Source organism: Phocoena sinus, chromosome 13 (genome assembly GCF_008692025.1).
Source record: "Phocoena sinus isolate mPhoSin1 chromosome 13, mPhoSin1.pri, whole genome shotgun sequence".
In the NCBI taxonomy this organism is placed as follows: domain Eukaryota; kingdom Metazoa; phylum Chordata; class Mammalia; order Artiodactyla; family Phocoenidae; genus Phocoena; species Phocoena sinus.
In genome coordinates, this window is record NC_045775.1 from 825,285 (window position 1) to 839,905 (window position 14,621).

The window sequence follows — 14,621 nt, forward strand, 5'->3', positions numbered from 1 at the left end:
GTTCCGCTGTCACAAACAGCGAAACAGAGAACGCGCTCTGACCTGAATCTCGGCCGCACGTGCGTGCCTAACAGACAAGCCACTGGGGATACAGCCGCTAGATTCAGAGCAGGCACCGTGAACTTCCGACAGAGATTTTGCAGAACTGTTGCCTGTTAATATTGCTCTGGTTTTCCCTCCGACCTGCAATGTAAGAGACATACAGGCAGGGTTTTTAATTACTTCTCCTAAGAAAATATCTCCGAGGCTGGCAAGGGGCATTTTCCACCTAGGAGCAGAGACTGCTTGGGGCTGGGGTCCTCCCTCACGTTTATTCCAGAAACCTTGGCCGAGCAGCCAGGATTCCGCATGTGGCGCCCTGAGCTAGGAAGGCCGGAGGAGGGGCTTCCTGGTGGGCCAAGGAGAGCCAGCAGGCGGGGTACCCCTGGCGTCCGCAGAGGTGGCCCCCCAGGCGAGGCAGAACACACCAAAAGGAAGACCTGGGGGGCCGGGGGAAGTGGGCGCCACCACACGGCTGCATGAGTCAGAGCAAAGGGAATTCCGACCAGTCTAATCGCCCAGACCCTGGGAGGAGAAGGGCTGCCCGCTGAAGAGCGGACGGGACCCCTGGGGCGCTGGCAGAGGAAGGCCGGTGCTGGAGGGAGGTGGGCGGCCCGGGGCGCCTAGCGTCTATGAGGAGGGGGCCCAGGACCCCAGCTGACCCGCCGTGCCCTTCCCGCAGCTCCAGGCCAACGCCTCGCCGGCCGCGGGCACCGCCTGTCTGCCCTTTTACCGCTCGTCACCCACCTGCGGCTCCGGGACCCAAGGCGCCTTCTTCGGCAACGTGTCCTGGGTGAACCCGCGCCAGCAGATGAATGGGCTGACCTCGTTCCTGGACGCGTCCACCGTGTACGGCAGCTCCCCGGCCTCCGAGCAGCGGCTGCGGAACTGGACCAGCGCCGAGGGGCTGCTGCTCGTCAACGCGCGCTACCGGGACGCCGGCCGCGCCTTCCTGCCCTTCGCGCCGCCGCCCGCGCCCCCGGCCTGCGCGTCCCGGCCCGGCGCCCCCGGGGCCCGCGCGCCCTGCTTCCTGGCCGGGGACGGCCGCGCCAGTGAGGTCCCCGCCCTGGCGGCCCTGCACACGCTGTGGCTGCGCGAGCACAACCGCCTGGCCGCCGCGCTCAAGGCCCTCAATGCGCACTGGAGCGCGGACACCGCCTACCAAGAGGCGCGCAAGGTGGTGGGCGCCCTGCACCAGGTGCGCGCAGGGGCCTCGCGGGCGCCCCGCGAGGGTGGGTGCGGGGGTCTGGTGGGCCCCCCGCCTGGGCGCTCAGAACCTTGTGGGTGGACGCCCTGCGTCGAGATTAACCCCGCTCCTGTCTGAAGCCCTGCATCCCTGGCGGTCCCGTGGGAGCTGCTTGTCTGCTCAGGGGCTGGCGGTGATTATCCCACCAGGAGGCTGACCGCAGTAGTAACAGGCACGGCTCCTCCGGCCTTCCCCGGATATCCAGACCGTTCTAAGCGCTCTGAGGGTTCTAACTCATGTAGTCCTCATGGCGACCCTTTCAGATAGGTGTCCACCAGTGATTTTGGTATTTTGATATTATGGAGAGAATGAAAAGAAACACAATCTGTATGAGATCTGCAAATTAGCAAGTTAAAGTAAGGATTTATTATGATATATTTCATCTCGACTCAGAGGATACTGGGTGGAGTGTCAAGTTGGCCAATTATAACGGAGCGAAGTTGGAAAAATTCCTTACGTCCATCAAATAACCTTACTAAGTCCGCTGGTCTCACAGGGCTGTTATGAAGGTGGAGTGCTTTGTTTTAAACCAGTGGTTGCTAGTCATGTGTCTCTGATCCGGGTGCTACAGCAGGCCCTTGATAGCATCCCTGTATCCCCTCAGTGACCCTGTAAGTCCTGTTTTACAAAGGAGGAAGTTGGGTCTTGTCCGAGTTCTCACAGGGACCACATGATGGGATGGGCCATCCCCAGGCACTGCCTGTCCCTTGCCCACCTTTGGTCCACCGTGGCCCAGCCACACAGGAGTTAGAGCAGAGGCTACAGAGCCCTGCTGTGCCCGGCGCCACCCCATAGATGTTGGTGGGTTAGGGGACTCGGACGTGGTCCAGGAGAGGCTGGGCAGCAGTTGGGGGCTTGTGATTCCTCCACTGAGGAAGGACGTCAGTGTTTTAATACCAGGGTGCTTTGGGTGAGCCCTGGCCCGGATGACTGGGCTTGTGGAGTGTGTGCGCATGTGCTTGCATGGCGCGGTGCATAGACTATAACCCGGGCATCTGATACACAGTCTGCCTGCTGCCTGGATGAACACTGCAGTGTAGTGTAAACGAGCTGACGGCTGTGAACACACAGGATGGATAAAGTTAAGATAGAAGGACACAGGAATCTGCGAAGGGGGATTAGTGCAGCATGGCCAGGAGTCTTGCAACGGTTTTCGGTAACAATCAAGGACCTCATCCGTCAGCCCTCACTGGACCCCCTTGAACAGAGTGGCCTGGCCAGTCAGGAAGCGTTAGGATGAGGTCCCCGCTTCCGAGCCGTCCTTCCCCCTCAGCAGGCTCACTGGTGAAATAAGTCCCGGGATCATTCCTCTTTCCGGCTTGCTGTCACCACCCAGATATGCTTTGTTTTGGTTCCCTCTGTGCCGCTCCCCCGAATGTAAGCTCCAGGGAGACAGAGATTCCCTATTGTTTAATGGCTTCTGGGCACCTGGACCCAGCCTGGCTCTAAGAGGTGCTTCCCAATGTGAATTCATGAGTGAAGACCAGATCCCAGGAACAGTCCCGGGAGCCCTGCCCTGCTGCCTCCCCGAGAGCCGGGACGTTCCTTAAACTTTCTTTAAACACAAGAGCTCAGTCGGCACAGGGGCCTGAGCTGAGCGGCTGGATCTCAGATCCACGTGGACCCTCCCGGAGACGAGGCTCCACGACCACCGTGTGCCCCTGCAGTGGGGAAGGCGGGGTGGTTATCTGGGTGCACGCGGCCCTAGACTCGTACATTAGAGGTGCTTGCATTCGAGAATTCTGAGAACACCTGCTGGCCTGGAAATAACGTCATGTGGCACCTGTGCTTCTCAAATAGTGAGATAATAAGTACGGCCGTGGCCCTGAGAAGCGGCAGGGAGGAGTGCTTCGCTGGGCCATGACTGTCCCAGTGCACGCGGCGGGTGAGGAACCGCCGCGAGGGTTTCAGCATCGTCCTGGCAATTCCAAAGGAGGGTTAGGGCCCCGCCGATCAGAGTGAAACGGTGCTGCAGCCCTCACCCTGGGGAGAGATCCAGGCTTTTCGGCAAAATCGCCTCCAGTTACATTTCAGATCAGATCGCGAGAGACTGGTGATGGGGGCTGTGCTCCAAGGTCGAGCAGGGATGATGTGTGGGGTGGACTGCAGGGCACCCTCTGCTCTCTGAAGCAGCTGCTTCGGGGGCAAGGGGAGCCTTGCCAGCCTGTGACGGCAGGCTCTGCGTCCTCCGGGATCACAAGTGGAGCCTGAGTTAGGGAGCGGGGGAGGGGCCGCCACTAAAGTTTCCACTCGAGTGTGAAGCTGTCTCGCGTCCCTGGTGGAGAAGAGAGAGGATCTCCCGTCTGCTGGGGGCAGAAGGAATCAGAGCCGAGCGCTGGTGGGAGTGGAAGTCGCTGCTGTGTCCCCTCGCGGGGTGGGGAGAAGGCACGGCTGCAGCCCCGACTGGTGGTGGGAAAAGCTGCAGCGTCTGAGGCGGTGGCTGCTTCTGTGTGATCACATCCTAACTCTTCCCGAATGCCAGTCGGGTACGTGGGTGTTTTGCTCGGATCCTTGAACCAGCTCAGGGATGGCACCTCAGTCTAGAGACCCCAGCCAGGCCCCTGCTCCAGTCAGCCCAGGTCTCGGAGGGGACGGCACGCAGCGGTGCGAGGGGCTCCATGGGCCCTTCATCTAGAGGCCGCGGCCTCCGCTGGCCTGGGAAGTACCGGCTTGTGCACTTAGAAGACACACTCCGTCGTTTGGAAGGGATGGCCCACAAGGACGCAGATGCTCTGTTGTCACCTTCATGTTGTTTCTGAGAATGGTACGTGTTCCCTTCCTACACTCATAAGCTGAAATTCAAGACCTTTCCCTCTAGGATAGAATCTTTCCTACTGGTTTATATTCCTCATTTAGATGTGGCTTATGGACCCAAATATTCTCTTAAATACCAGACAATTCAGAAGGGAAAAAAGGAATAACACAGGGATCTCAGCCCCTGCTTACATTTTAATTCATGGAAGCCATTCCGACCGTATATGATCTTTAGGTTGTGTATCATTTCCTTTAAACCTGGGGACAGGTAGTTACCCATGCATGGATGTATACACTATATACGATATATGCATCTTCTCCGTATAATGTCTATATATGATACCACATGTCTGATACGTATAAAGCCATACGGTATATAATATATACATGTACTCTATAGAGTGTCTATATAAAATACCATGTATCTAATACATATAAACCCATGTATATTTTTTATTCTCACAAAAACTCAAAGGAAGAGGTTTTTCCAGCAGAGGAAACAGGTTCAGAGAGGTCAACCTCCCAGAGTCACGTAGCTGAGAAGGGGGGGATATGGGGTTGCAACTCACCTTGGTCTAAATCTTCAGCCTCTGATGCCCAAACCCAGCGAAGGGACTAGATTTCTGATTTTTGCTTTAGGTCCTGGTGTTAACGGAGGGCTCGTGGGTGAAGTGGGAGTGAAGGGGGGCTGATTGTTGGACAGAAACCTTTTCATGTTTCTGAAAGAGTGCAGGGGGGCAGCAGCCTCCTTGGTTCGTCTTCACGCACTGAGGGTCCCCCTCATTTTACGTGGCCTGGCCTGGCCTGGAGGGTGTCTGGGGGCATCTCTGACATGCCCTGTACAACCCCGTAAAAGCCGAGAGCTCGGGACTTTTTTTGGAATAGGGGGTGTTCCTGTACCTGCTCCCCTGCTTCCCTGTGCCCCCAGATGACAAGACCCCCGGTGACAGCTCTGGAGATGCAGCAGCCCCCAGGCTTGTGCGGGAAGAAGCCCCCCAGCCCGGCATCGCTCTGACTGAGAGCCTGCATCCAGCCAGGGGCTCCACTGCCCCGGCTCCCACCCACTCTCCTTTCTCCGCAGATCATCACCCTGCGGGATTACGTCCCCAAAATCCTGGGCCCCGAGGCCTTCGGGCAGCACGTGGGCCCCTACAGGGGATACGACCCCGCCGTGGACCCTACGGTGTCCAATGTGTTCTCCACGGCCGCCTTCCGCTTCGGACACGCCACAGTCCACCCGCTGGTGCGGCGGCTGGACGCCCGCTTCCAGGAGCGCCTGGGGCTCCTGCCGCTGCGGGATGCCTTTTTCCGGCCCTGGCGGCTCCTTGAGGAAGGTGCGCATCCCTGGGCCACGCTTGGGAGGGGGAGCCAGGTGTGCGGTCACCTGCCCGCTGGCCGGAGGTGCTCGGGTCAGCAGCGGGCATGGAGAATATAAATGCATCCACAGAGGTTTGAAAAGTGATCCTGTTCATCAGACGCTTTCCCTGGGGTTTCTGAGTCTCCAGAATCCGCAGGGGCGGCCCCGGGCTCCCTCAGCCAGGCTGGGGTTTGTTCACTGGTCTAGGCTTTAGACTCAGCAAACACCTCCTTCAACTGTGACGTTTCTGCTGCTGAAAAACAAGCACAAAACCTCCACACCTGAGGCTCCTCGTTTCCTTCAGACACACGTCAGGGTCCGGCCCGTTGGGGCCCTGACGGGGCGAATCCACCACGAGGCAGCACCCTAAGGACCCAGGAAACTTGGGAACCCCTGGAGGTGAATTCCTGAGATTATGGGAGGCTTTTGTGCAGAACCAGCGTCGTTTACGATCTGAGACCGTGTTCTGTTTCCCCAAGACTCACCTGAGAAAGCACATCCCTCCTCTGTGCTGTTTCCAGGTGGTGTGGACCCCATCGTGAGGGGCCTGCTGGCGACACCAGCCAAGCTGCAGGTGCAAGACCAGCTGATGAACGAGGAGCTGACAGAGAGGCTCTTTGTGCTGTCGGACTCGGGGACCCTGGACCTGGCATCCATCAACCTGCAGAGGGGCCGGGACCACGGCCTGCCAGGTGGGCCCTCCCGGTTCATTTCCTGCGGGAGCTGCCAGATGAGCTGCTGTTCTAATGTATCTCGGACCTACTGCCAACGTCTGAGAAACGGCTTTGAAAGCCTCTGTACCCCTCGCATTCTAACTGGAAACAGGAGATCCTTTCCTCTAGTTCTGTTTAGTCTGAGCGCAAGCCCTCCCCCGCCAGTTTTCTGTGTCCCGCTGCCTCAGCGCCCTGTGGGGAGCTGGCCCGGTCGTAATGCGTTTCCTTGTGTCCACGTGTTGATGCGGCACTTCTGTCGGGGGTCTGCTGCGTCTGAGGCCCCGGGCATAAAACGAGACCCAGTCTTGCCAAAAGGACCGCGGACGGCAGAGCACATAACCAGAGAGGAAATGACAGGGAGCCTTGGCGAGCTTCTGGTCAGACCCAGATAGCGTGTTAGGCTTGGGTTCACGCGCCATGAGGAGGGTTGGAGGTCTGGAGGAAGCGGGCCCCAAGAGCAGTGGGACGCGGAGGGAGAGGATGGGGGACCAGCGGCCCAGCAAGCCGGAAACCAGGAGGGAGCTGCAGCCCAGAGTCACACAGATGTGGTCCTTTCCGTGGCTCTCCCTGTGTGTGCGTGTGTGTGTGTGCGTGTGTGTGGTCTGTATGTGCGTGTCTGTATGTCTGTGTGTCTGTGCGTGTGTGTGCCTGTGTGTGTGCGTGCCTGTGTCTGTGTGTATGTGTGTCTGTGTGCCTGTGTGTGTGTGTGGATGTGCGTGTGTGTGCCTGTGCGTGTGTGTGCCTGTGTGGAAGGAGGGGTGCTGGTGCCTGTGCTCCGGCCGCTGCCGTGGGAACGTGGACATGGCCGGTGAGCGCTGGCCTCACTGCTCAGCAGAGATGAGAAGTGGGTAAAAGTGTGACCCACTCGGGTGTGTAGGGTTCAGCCTGGTCCCCAAGCACGATGCCTGGCTGGTTTGTGAGCAAACTCTCAATAAGGCCCTGCCGCCCGTGCTGGAATATTCCGACAGGGAGGTCTGCAGGCTGTGGGGCGGCAAGGTGGATTTGAGGCGGGGACCCTGTGGCCACAGCCCCAGGTCTCGATGGCCCACAGCTGGCGGGGTGGGTGGGGAACGTCCGGATCCCGAGTAGGGCGGCCTCGGCCCTCTCCCCGCACAGGTTACAATGAGTGGCGGGAATTCTGCGGCTTGTCCAGGCTGGAGACCCGGGCCGACCTGAGAGCCGCCACCAGCCACGGGAGCGTGGCCGACAAGATCCTGGACCTGTACGGGCACCCGGCTAATGTGGACGTGTGGCTCGGGGGCTTAGCCGAGAGGGTCCTCCCCGGGGCGCGGACCGGCCCGCTGTTTGCCTGCATCATCGGAAAGCAAATGAGGAACCTGAGGGACGGGGACCGGTAGGTGCCCGGGACAGGCGGGGGCGCAGGGGCTGTTCGGTGCTGACGGCGTTCCCGCGCCGGAAGCGGGGCTTTATGTGGTGAGAGGAGCGCTCTGTGGCCTTCGGGTCAGCAGCTGTGGGCTTTGTCAGCGATGCAGCCTCTTGGGAGGAACGTGAGACAGTTTCCCAGAAGCTGAATTCCCCGGCGACGGGGCCAGAGGAGAGCCTGCGGGGAGGGGGCCTCAGGGCACGTCCTGCAGGGCAGGCGCAGAGCCCTCCTGAAGGCTGGGTTCTGTCCTCGTCACTCTTGTCGTAGAGGCAGCTCTGCACCCAGGGAAAATCAGTGCAGCCGAGCGGGTTAACTGGGTCCCTAAATGGAAAGAACGGTCCTCCCGGCGCCGTCCGGGCCTCTCTCCTCCCCTGGGCGTGCCCGGCCTTCGGTGCCGCGTGGCGTGGGCACAGAGGGTGGGCAGGCGTGGTCGGCGTGGCAGGAACCGGGCTCTCACGTGTCCTCACGTCTGTCCTCCTGGAGGTTCTGGTGGGAGAACCAGGCGGTGTTCACGGAAGCCCAGAGGCAGGAGCTGGGCCGGCACTCTCTGTCCCGCGTCATCTGCGACAACACCGGCCTCTCCCGCGTGCCACGCGATGCCTTCCGGGTCGGGACGTGGCCCCAGGAGTTCGAGTCGTGCGACAGCATCCCGGGGATGAACCTGGGCGCGTGGAGGGAGGCCCCTCCTCCAGGTAGCCGCGAACCGGGAGCATCTCTCCTACAGGGTCAAGGACAGGGTCTCCTGGGGGTCACAGCTTCTGAGAGAAGCTGCTTCAAATCCTCTCGGGGGTAGGAAAGAGCCTCCCGCCCTGCTGGGTCCCAGGCGCGACCTCCTCGGCGGGGAAGGCGCAGGTCTGAGGCGAAGCCCCCCTCGGCCCCTCCTGGGGACCACACTGGCCTGTACCTGCCAGCAGAGCAACTGTGTCTCGGGTCCCAACCTCGGGAGGGTCGGCCGACGGTGAGCTCCCCTGGGGTCAGAAGAGGAGAGGGGCTGAGATCCAGCCTGCCTTGTGCAGTGAGGACCGTGGTCGCCCTCAATTAAAGCGGTTTCGTCGTGGTGGGTGGGGAAGCCTGGTCACGGCCGATACATGGGGAAGGGTTAGAGGCGTGACTTTGCTGCAGGGGGTCAGTGCTGAGAGGGGCCCCGTGCTGTGTCCCACCTGGAGGGAAGGAGATTGCTGACGTGAGCCCCTTGGGAGGCCAATCGGGGGATGCAGCCCCAGAGGAGGGCGAAGAAAGGGGTCCGGCGTTGACTGTATGTACCTGTCAACCTGGCCCAGAGGATGCCTGTGGCTTCCCGGACAAAGTGGAAGACGGGGACTTCCTGCTGTGTGAGGAGTCTGGAAGGCGTGTGCTGGTGTTTTCCTGTCGCCATGGATTCCAGCTCCACGGGCCGGAGCAAGTTGCCTGCACCCGCCGAGGATGGGATTCCCAGCCTCCGGTCTGTAAAGGTCAGTCGTTAACAGGTGTCTCTTCGTGACTTGACCCTGGAATCCGCATTTTTCAGATACAAATTAAGAATAAATGTCCTTGAAAAATAAATAACCTTAAAAATTGTGAATCACTATACTGTACACCTGTAACTTATATAATACCGTATAGCAACTGTCCTTCAATTTAAAGAAACACTGAAAGGAACCCCCAAATGAAAACATACATAAATGTCATTCAACCAAAGGTGTCTCCGAGTATAATTATCTTCCAGGAACTCTCTGGGTGGAAATAAAGTATCCGCTCCCCCGTGGCCCATGTTCCTAAGTCGATGTCTTCGTAGAAAATGAAGCACCAAGACGGTCACCTCACGACACGCCCGCGGGGTGACCAGGGAAGGACAGGAGGAGGAAGAGGCTAGAGCTTCAGGGAGGCCTGTAGGAAGGAGCTCACAGAGCCAATGCTCCAATGAAACACGAGTGTTTCCACAGGAGGCATCAGTAGAGCAGGCCCCCCACCTGTGGTGGCCCGTTTCTGGGGAGACCTCAGCAGGCCCTGCCTGCTCTGGGCCCCAGTCTGCCTACACCTGGGAGGACCCGGAACAGGGACCAGGCAAGCAGAAGCAGGAAGCCTCCCTCGTCCCCTGGGAGAAGCTCCCTCACGTTTCCCTCTAAGCTGCACGAGGAAGACCCTAGAGGAGCAGGAGACGGACTCATGCAAGAATCGGGCTGGTTTACAAGAAATGAAAACAAGGCCCAACTTGTTCAGTTCTACAGTTTCGATTTGGGAAGATGAAACAATTCCAGAGATGGAGGGCGGTCATGGTTGACGACCACGTGATCGTACTTAATGCGACCAAAAGGCACACTGACAAATAATTAAGATGGTAAATTTCATGTTATGTATGTTTTACCACAGTAACAAAGTTTTCACTTCAATTCTGGGGACTCCAAAATGGGTCCTGGAAAGTTACAGAGGCCACACCCGCCTCTAGACTCGGAAGAGTACAGGAAAAGCCCAGGAGAGGCCGGACCCCCCAGGACCCTCAGGACTCAGCCCGGGGCACCAGGCTCAGGAAGGTCCCGGCCGCTCCCTCCAGGTGTGAGGGAAGGACAAGGAGGCAAAGAAGGAGGGGCTCCAGGGCGACATCCAGGCCACCACCTGGAGGAGGGCGGACGGCACAGGGAGCTCATCGGGAGAGTGAGGGTTTGAGGGAATCTACGGCCAAATCCAGCACGCTGGGCCGGAGAGCCCTGGTTAAACGGTAAGGCAGCCTTCACACACCCAGGTCTGCACCAGGAGGACGTGGGCTGCAGCTGAGCGGGCACCCCACACATCTCCTTGGGGTTTGGGCGTGAACGACGGTGGACTTGAAGCAGAGGGGGCCGGGCAAGGCCGCGCAGAGAGTCACATTCCAGGAGCCTCCCGTGACAGGAGCCCGACCGTCCTGGACCGCGGTGGCGTCCGGACGCGCCTCTTCTGTCCATCAACCTCCTCCCGATACTTATGTTCTGTAGACGGTCCCGCAGGAGCAAAAGTAGGACAAATCTGGAAGTTTTTAGTGCTGTTTCCACTTAGCGCTGGTGCAGAATTGAAACATCCCTGTTGCCCAGGGCTGTGGTCCTGGTGTCGGCGGGGCAAGGACACGAGCCCGGATCGGGGGAGGGGGTGAGAGCCCTGCGTGCTCCAGGCGTAAACGTCATGTGTGTGCCTTCCGTCTTTACTGAATAAACCCCTGGACCTTTTATGCTGCATCATGCTGGCTACTTGTTTTAGCTATTTATGACCCCGAAGCTCTATTCATAGGGGTCCACAAAGTACAAATAAAAAAGGAGAAAAGCTTAGAACCGGAGAGTAAAGGAAGGTCAGCGCCTCGAGCTCACCCGCTGCCCCTGGATACACCCTGACGCCCAGCTCAGACTGTCTCCCCCAGGGAGGCCTCCTGTGCCCTAGCAATGCTCCAAACGATGCCAGCATTGCTCTTCTACTCCCAGCGTCCTCCCACCTCCCAGTCAGCTCCCCCACCTCCTGTCTTTTTCTAACGTAATTTTTCGTACTAACAGCTAACCGCGCCCTGAAAGCATGTGCAAGGCACGTGTCAGTACATCACTAAGTAAAAACGCGAGTTACAGAGCTGTGTGGATAGTGAGAACCCACTTTCCAACAAGCAGTGGGTCCTATTTATTTCGACATTGATAAGCATCCCATGGAGACAGGAGCTCCTTAAGCTCGGTCACGTGGGCACAGCGAGATAGGACCAGGGAGGAGGGTACTGACTCTGTTTATAGAACCCTGTGTCTTTGTCTGGACACATCGATAATTAAGGCAGAATATCTTTAACGTAAGTATATGACAGGAAGCAGGATGAGGGCCACCCCCGGTACAAATGCACTCGCTCCTTTACACAGATATTTTTCGCCTGATCTGTGCCTCTACTAGAAGTTTCTAAGCCAAGAATTGCGAGAAAAAAATGACTCTGGAATGTAGCAGGGAGGGAATTTTACTTCCACTGTGAATTGATGTGACAGAAGGGCTGCAGCCCGTCCTCAGCGGAATCGCTTACCTGCACGTCCATGGCTGCAGAAAGGGCAGCGACAGCTTTTAACTGAACATCTAATCCACAAAATCTAAGGACACTCGTTCTCTCTTCTCTGCTCAAATCCTGCTTAGCCCCCAAAATCATCAGATTAAAAAGAATAATGAGCAAATGAGTGTGATGAGTCTCTTTAGAGGGCTTTAAAGTCGTGAATCCAGGACGGATAAAGAGCAACGTGTCCGTGGCTCTTCGCTCCAGTTATTGCCGAGAGGTTCTGTAATAAACGAGCACAAATAAATGTTTCTGCACCTACAGGGAGAGTGAGGTGTGCCGTCGGCACAGACGTGCTTAGGGAAATGGAACATCGTGCAGATGTTTGTAGCTGGGCCCGGGGGTGTGGTCTTCAGCTCTCCTTGGGAGGTAACCTGTGCCGGTAGGAGCAGCCACGGCCATGGTGCAGACTGACGTGGGGATCTGGGGACACACAGGCTTGAGACGGGCCTCACCACCCGTGTGGGGCTGCCACACATTCTGGGTGGACTCCCCGGACCAGGAGACCAGACCCTACAGTCCCCGCTCTGGCTTCTGATGGGAAGAACCTGACCATGGAGTGAAAGGGGTTGAATTCTGTCCCCACAAAAGGTATGTTGAAGTCCTAAACCTCAGGACCTCAGATGTGGCCTTATTAGGAGTAGGTCCTTTGCAGGTACAATCAAATTCAAATGAGGCCATCAGGGTGGGCCCTGGTGCAGTAGAACCGGTGTCCCTCTAGGAGGAGGACAGGCACAGAGGGAAGACGGCCACGTGAGGATGGAGGATGGGAGAGATGCAGCCAGGCTGAGGAAGCCGAGACGCCAGCAGCCCCGGGAGTCGGGAGAGACCGGGAATGATGCTTCCCTCCAAGTGAGTTCAGGGCCGCGTCTGGACTTCAGGCCTGCAGAACTGGGAGAGAAGGAACCTGCTTTGTTTTAAGCACCCTATCTGCAGTCCAGTGTCCAGGATGGAGTGAGGGGCTCGGCCAGCAGCAGAGGCTGAGCCCACGTTCACTTCATTCCCTCAGAACAGGGACCACCTACGAGGACACGCGCGTGTGGCGCCTGCTAATGTGATGTGGCTGGACAGCATGCATTCAGGACACATTTCTTCCTTTCGCACTCTGCTGCTTCCTTCCTGAAATTGGCCAGAAAAGATAGCACGTCATTTGGAAACAGGAACCTGGGGTCCGGTCGTGGTTATGGGTTCCGACAGAAGGAGACCGCAGGGGCCGCACACGCTCCTTGTCTGGGAGGACTCACCACACCCACCTGCTCTGCGGGCCTGGGTGTCAGGTCCCGGCTCCTGGCGGCACGGCCGGTGTTCTCCCAGCGGTGGGTGGAGGCCCAGGCCCAGAGCCGGCTGTGTGGCTGGAAGCTGTCTGCTTGGGGTGGGCGGACTCGCTCCCACCGGCCCTCACCCGCCTCCTTCCCACCCACTCTCGAGTCCCGCCCGGGGTGGAGTCCTCCTCAGTGTGGAAAGCACCAGTGGCCTCCAGGGGGAACACGTGCCCGCGTCTGAGCGAGGCCGCCGGCCTGTGTGGCCTGAACCTCCGGGGACCTGCCTCACGCTCGGGCCCTCGCAGCACCTAGCAGAATTTGAACGAACAGGACTGACTCTGGATCGGCACCGGCACCAGAGGGATTGCGGGCCTGAGGCGGCCACTGGGGGCGGGCCAGGAGAAGCAGTCAGGCCAGCGGGGCAGAGGGTGGCCACGGGCCGGGCTGTCTCCTGAGTGGCCGAAGGGCCGCTGTGAGCAGAAGTGGGGAGGGAGGGAAATGCCCGCGGGACATCAGGGGACGTTCTCTTTTCAAAGGTGCGGGGATCCAGGGGAGACGCAGCCCCGACATGGGGTGACGTCCCTCTGCCTCCTGGACACGGGACAGAGCTGGGAGGGGCCGGCCTCGTGGGGAAGGGAATCAGGAGGCTGTCCCTGACCTCTCGTCGTGTGTGCAGACATCAACGAGTGTGAAGACGTGACGGAAGCCCCGTGCCACGCGTCCGCCCGGTGCAAGAACACCAAGGGCGGTTTCCAGTGCGAGTGCACCGACCCCTACGTGCTCGGCGAGGACGGCAGGACCTGCGTGGGTGAGACCACGGCCCTCGGGCATCCAGGCTGGAAGGGGGTGTCAACATACAGGCAGGGATGACCTAAGGGTCACCCTCCGGCCATGTGTGTCCGCGCTGCCACGGCCTCTGATGCTGGGTGAGAGCAGGGAGCCAGCCGGTTCGTACCTGAGGCTAGATCGTGTCTGAGACACAGGACCACTGTGAAACCCTGGGCGGGGCGGGCTCGCTCCAGACCCTCAGCTAGTTTCACACACCCACCCCCCGTGAATTATCTCCGGGAGGGAAGCACGAAGCTTGATCCCCATGTGCAGAACAGAGAGGGTAAGTGCCTTGCTCAGGGTCACACAGCCACTCAGCTGCAAATCTAGGAATCATAACTTGGCTTCCAGCTCCTGTAAGAAAAATTTTAAGAAAAGAATACTAAGAAATCTATTTCATAAGCGGTCATAAGAAATATCATGCACCGGGACCTGTTACAATGGCAAGACATTTTATTAAAGCTCCTGCAGTAGGAAAAGGAGAGCTCAGTACAGAGCAGAGCTCAACTCCAAGTACAGCAAAGACAGCAGGGGATGGACAGCCCACGGGGCAGAGCAAGGAGGTCTGTGGAAGGAAAATTACCCAGAGGAACTGGGTTTCCAGGGTCAGGGATGCTCGGTGGTGGCTGGGGGTTGGGCTGGGGTTTGGGAGGGCGCACTGGCCACTGCCCTCAGCCGGGCAGGCTCACCGGCTGGCTCTGTCCTTGCTCCAGACTCCGGGAGGCTCCCGCGGGCGTCCATGGTCTCCATCATGCTGGGCGCTGTGCTCGTCTGTGGCCTGGCAGGCCTCACCTGGATGGTGGTTTGCAGGTGGTAAGTCCCTGCTTTTCAGCAACTTCCGCTCCTATGGGCCCGGCTGGAGATGCTGCTTCTTTATTTTTCTGAAACCAGTAGAGAGCACCGGCGTCCAAACCCACCTGTCTCCAGAGCTACTTCGTTCAGTGTTAGCCTTTCTGGCTCTTTCATTCTGCTCCAGATATGAAAGTGGGGTGACCGTTCGTACACATTAGAGGGTGTTGA

The 14,621-nt window shown here is 58.7% G+C and overlaps 1 protein-coding gene across 1 annotated transcript in view; it reads left to right on the plus strand.

Annotated features, from left to right (window-relative positions):
- Positions 1-14,418, plus strand: part of TPO (thyroid peroxidase) — a 32,237-nt gene extending 17,819 nt beyond the window's left edge. Inside the window, exons 8-15 of the mRNA XM_032653007.1 lie at positions 722-1,237; positions 5,121-5,373; positions 5,918-6,088; positions 7,226-7,463; positions 7,977-8,185; positions 8,774-8,944; positions 13,450-13,581; positions 14,315-14,418. Of these exons, the coding sequence (XP_032508898.1) occupies positions 722-1,237; positions 5,121-5,373; positions 5,918-6,088; positions 7,226-7,463; positions 7,977-8,185; positions 8,774-8,944; positions 13,450-13,581; positions 14,315-14,418 (1,794 nt within the window). The remainder of the gene's footprint in view (positions 1-721; positions 1,238-5,120; positions 5,374-5,917; positions 6,089-7,225; positions 7,464-7,976; positions 8,186-8,773; positions 8,945-13,449; positions 13,582-14,314) is intronic.
- Positions 14,419-14,621: the final 203 nt, after the last annotated feature.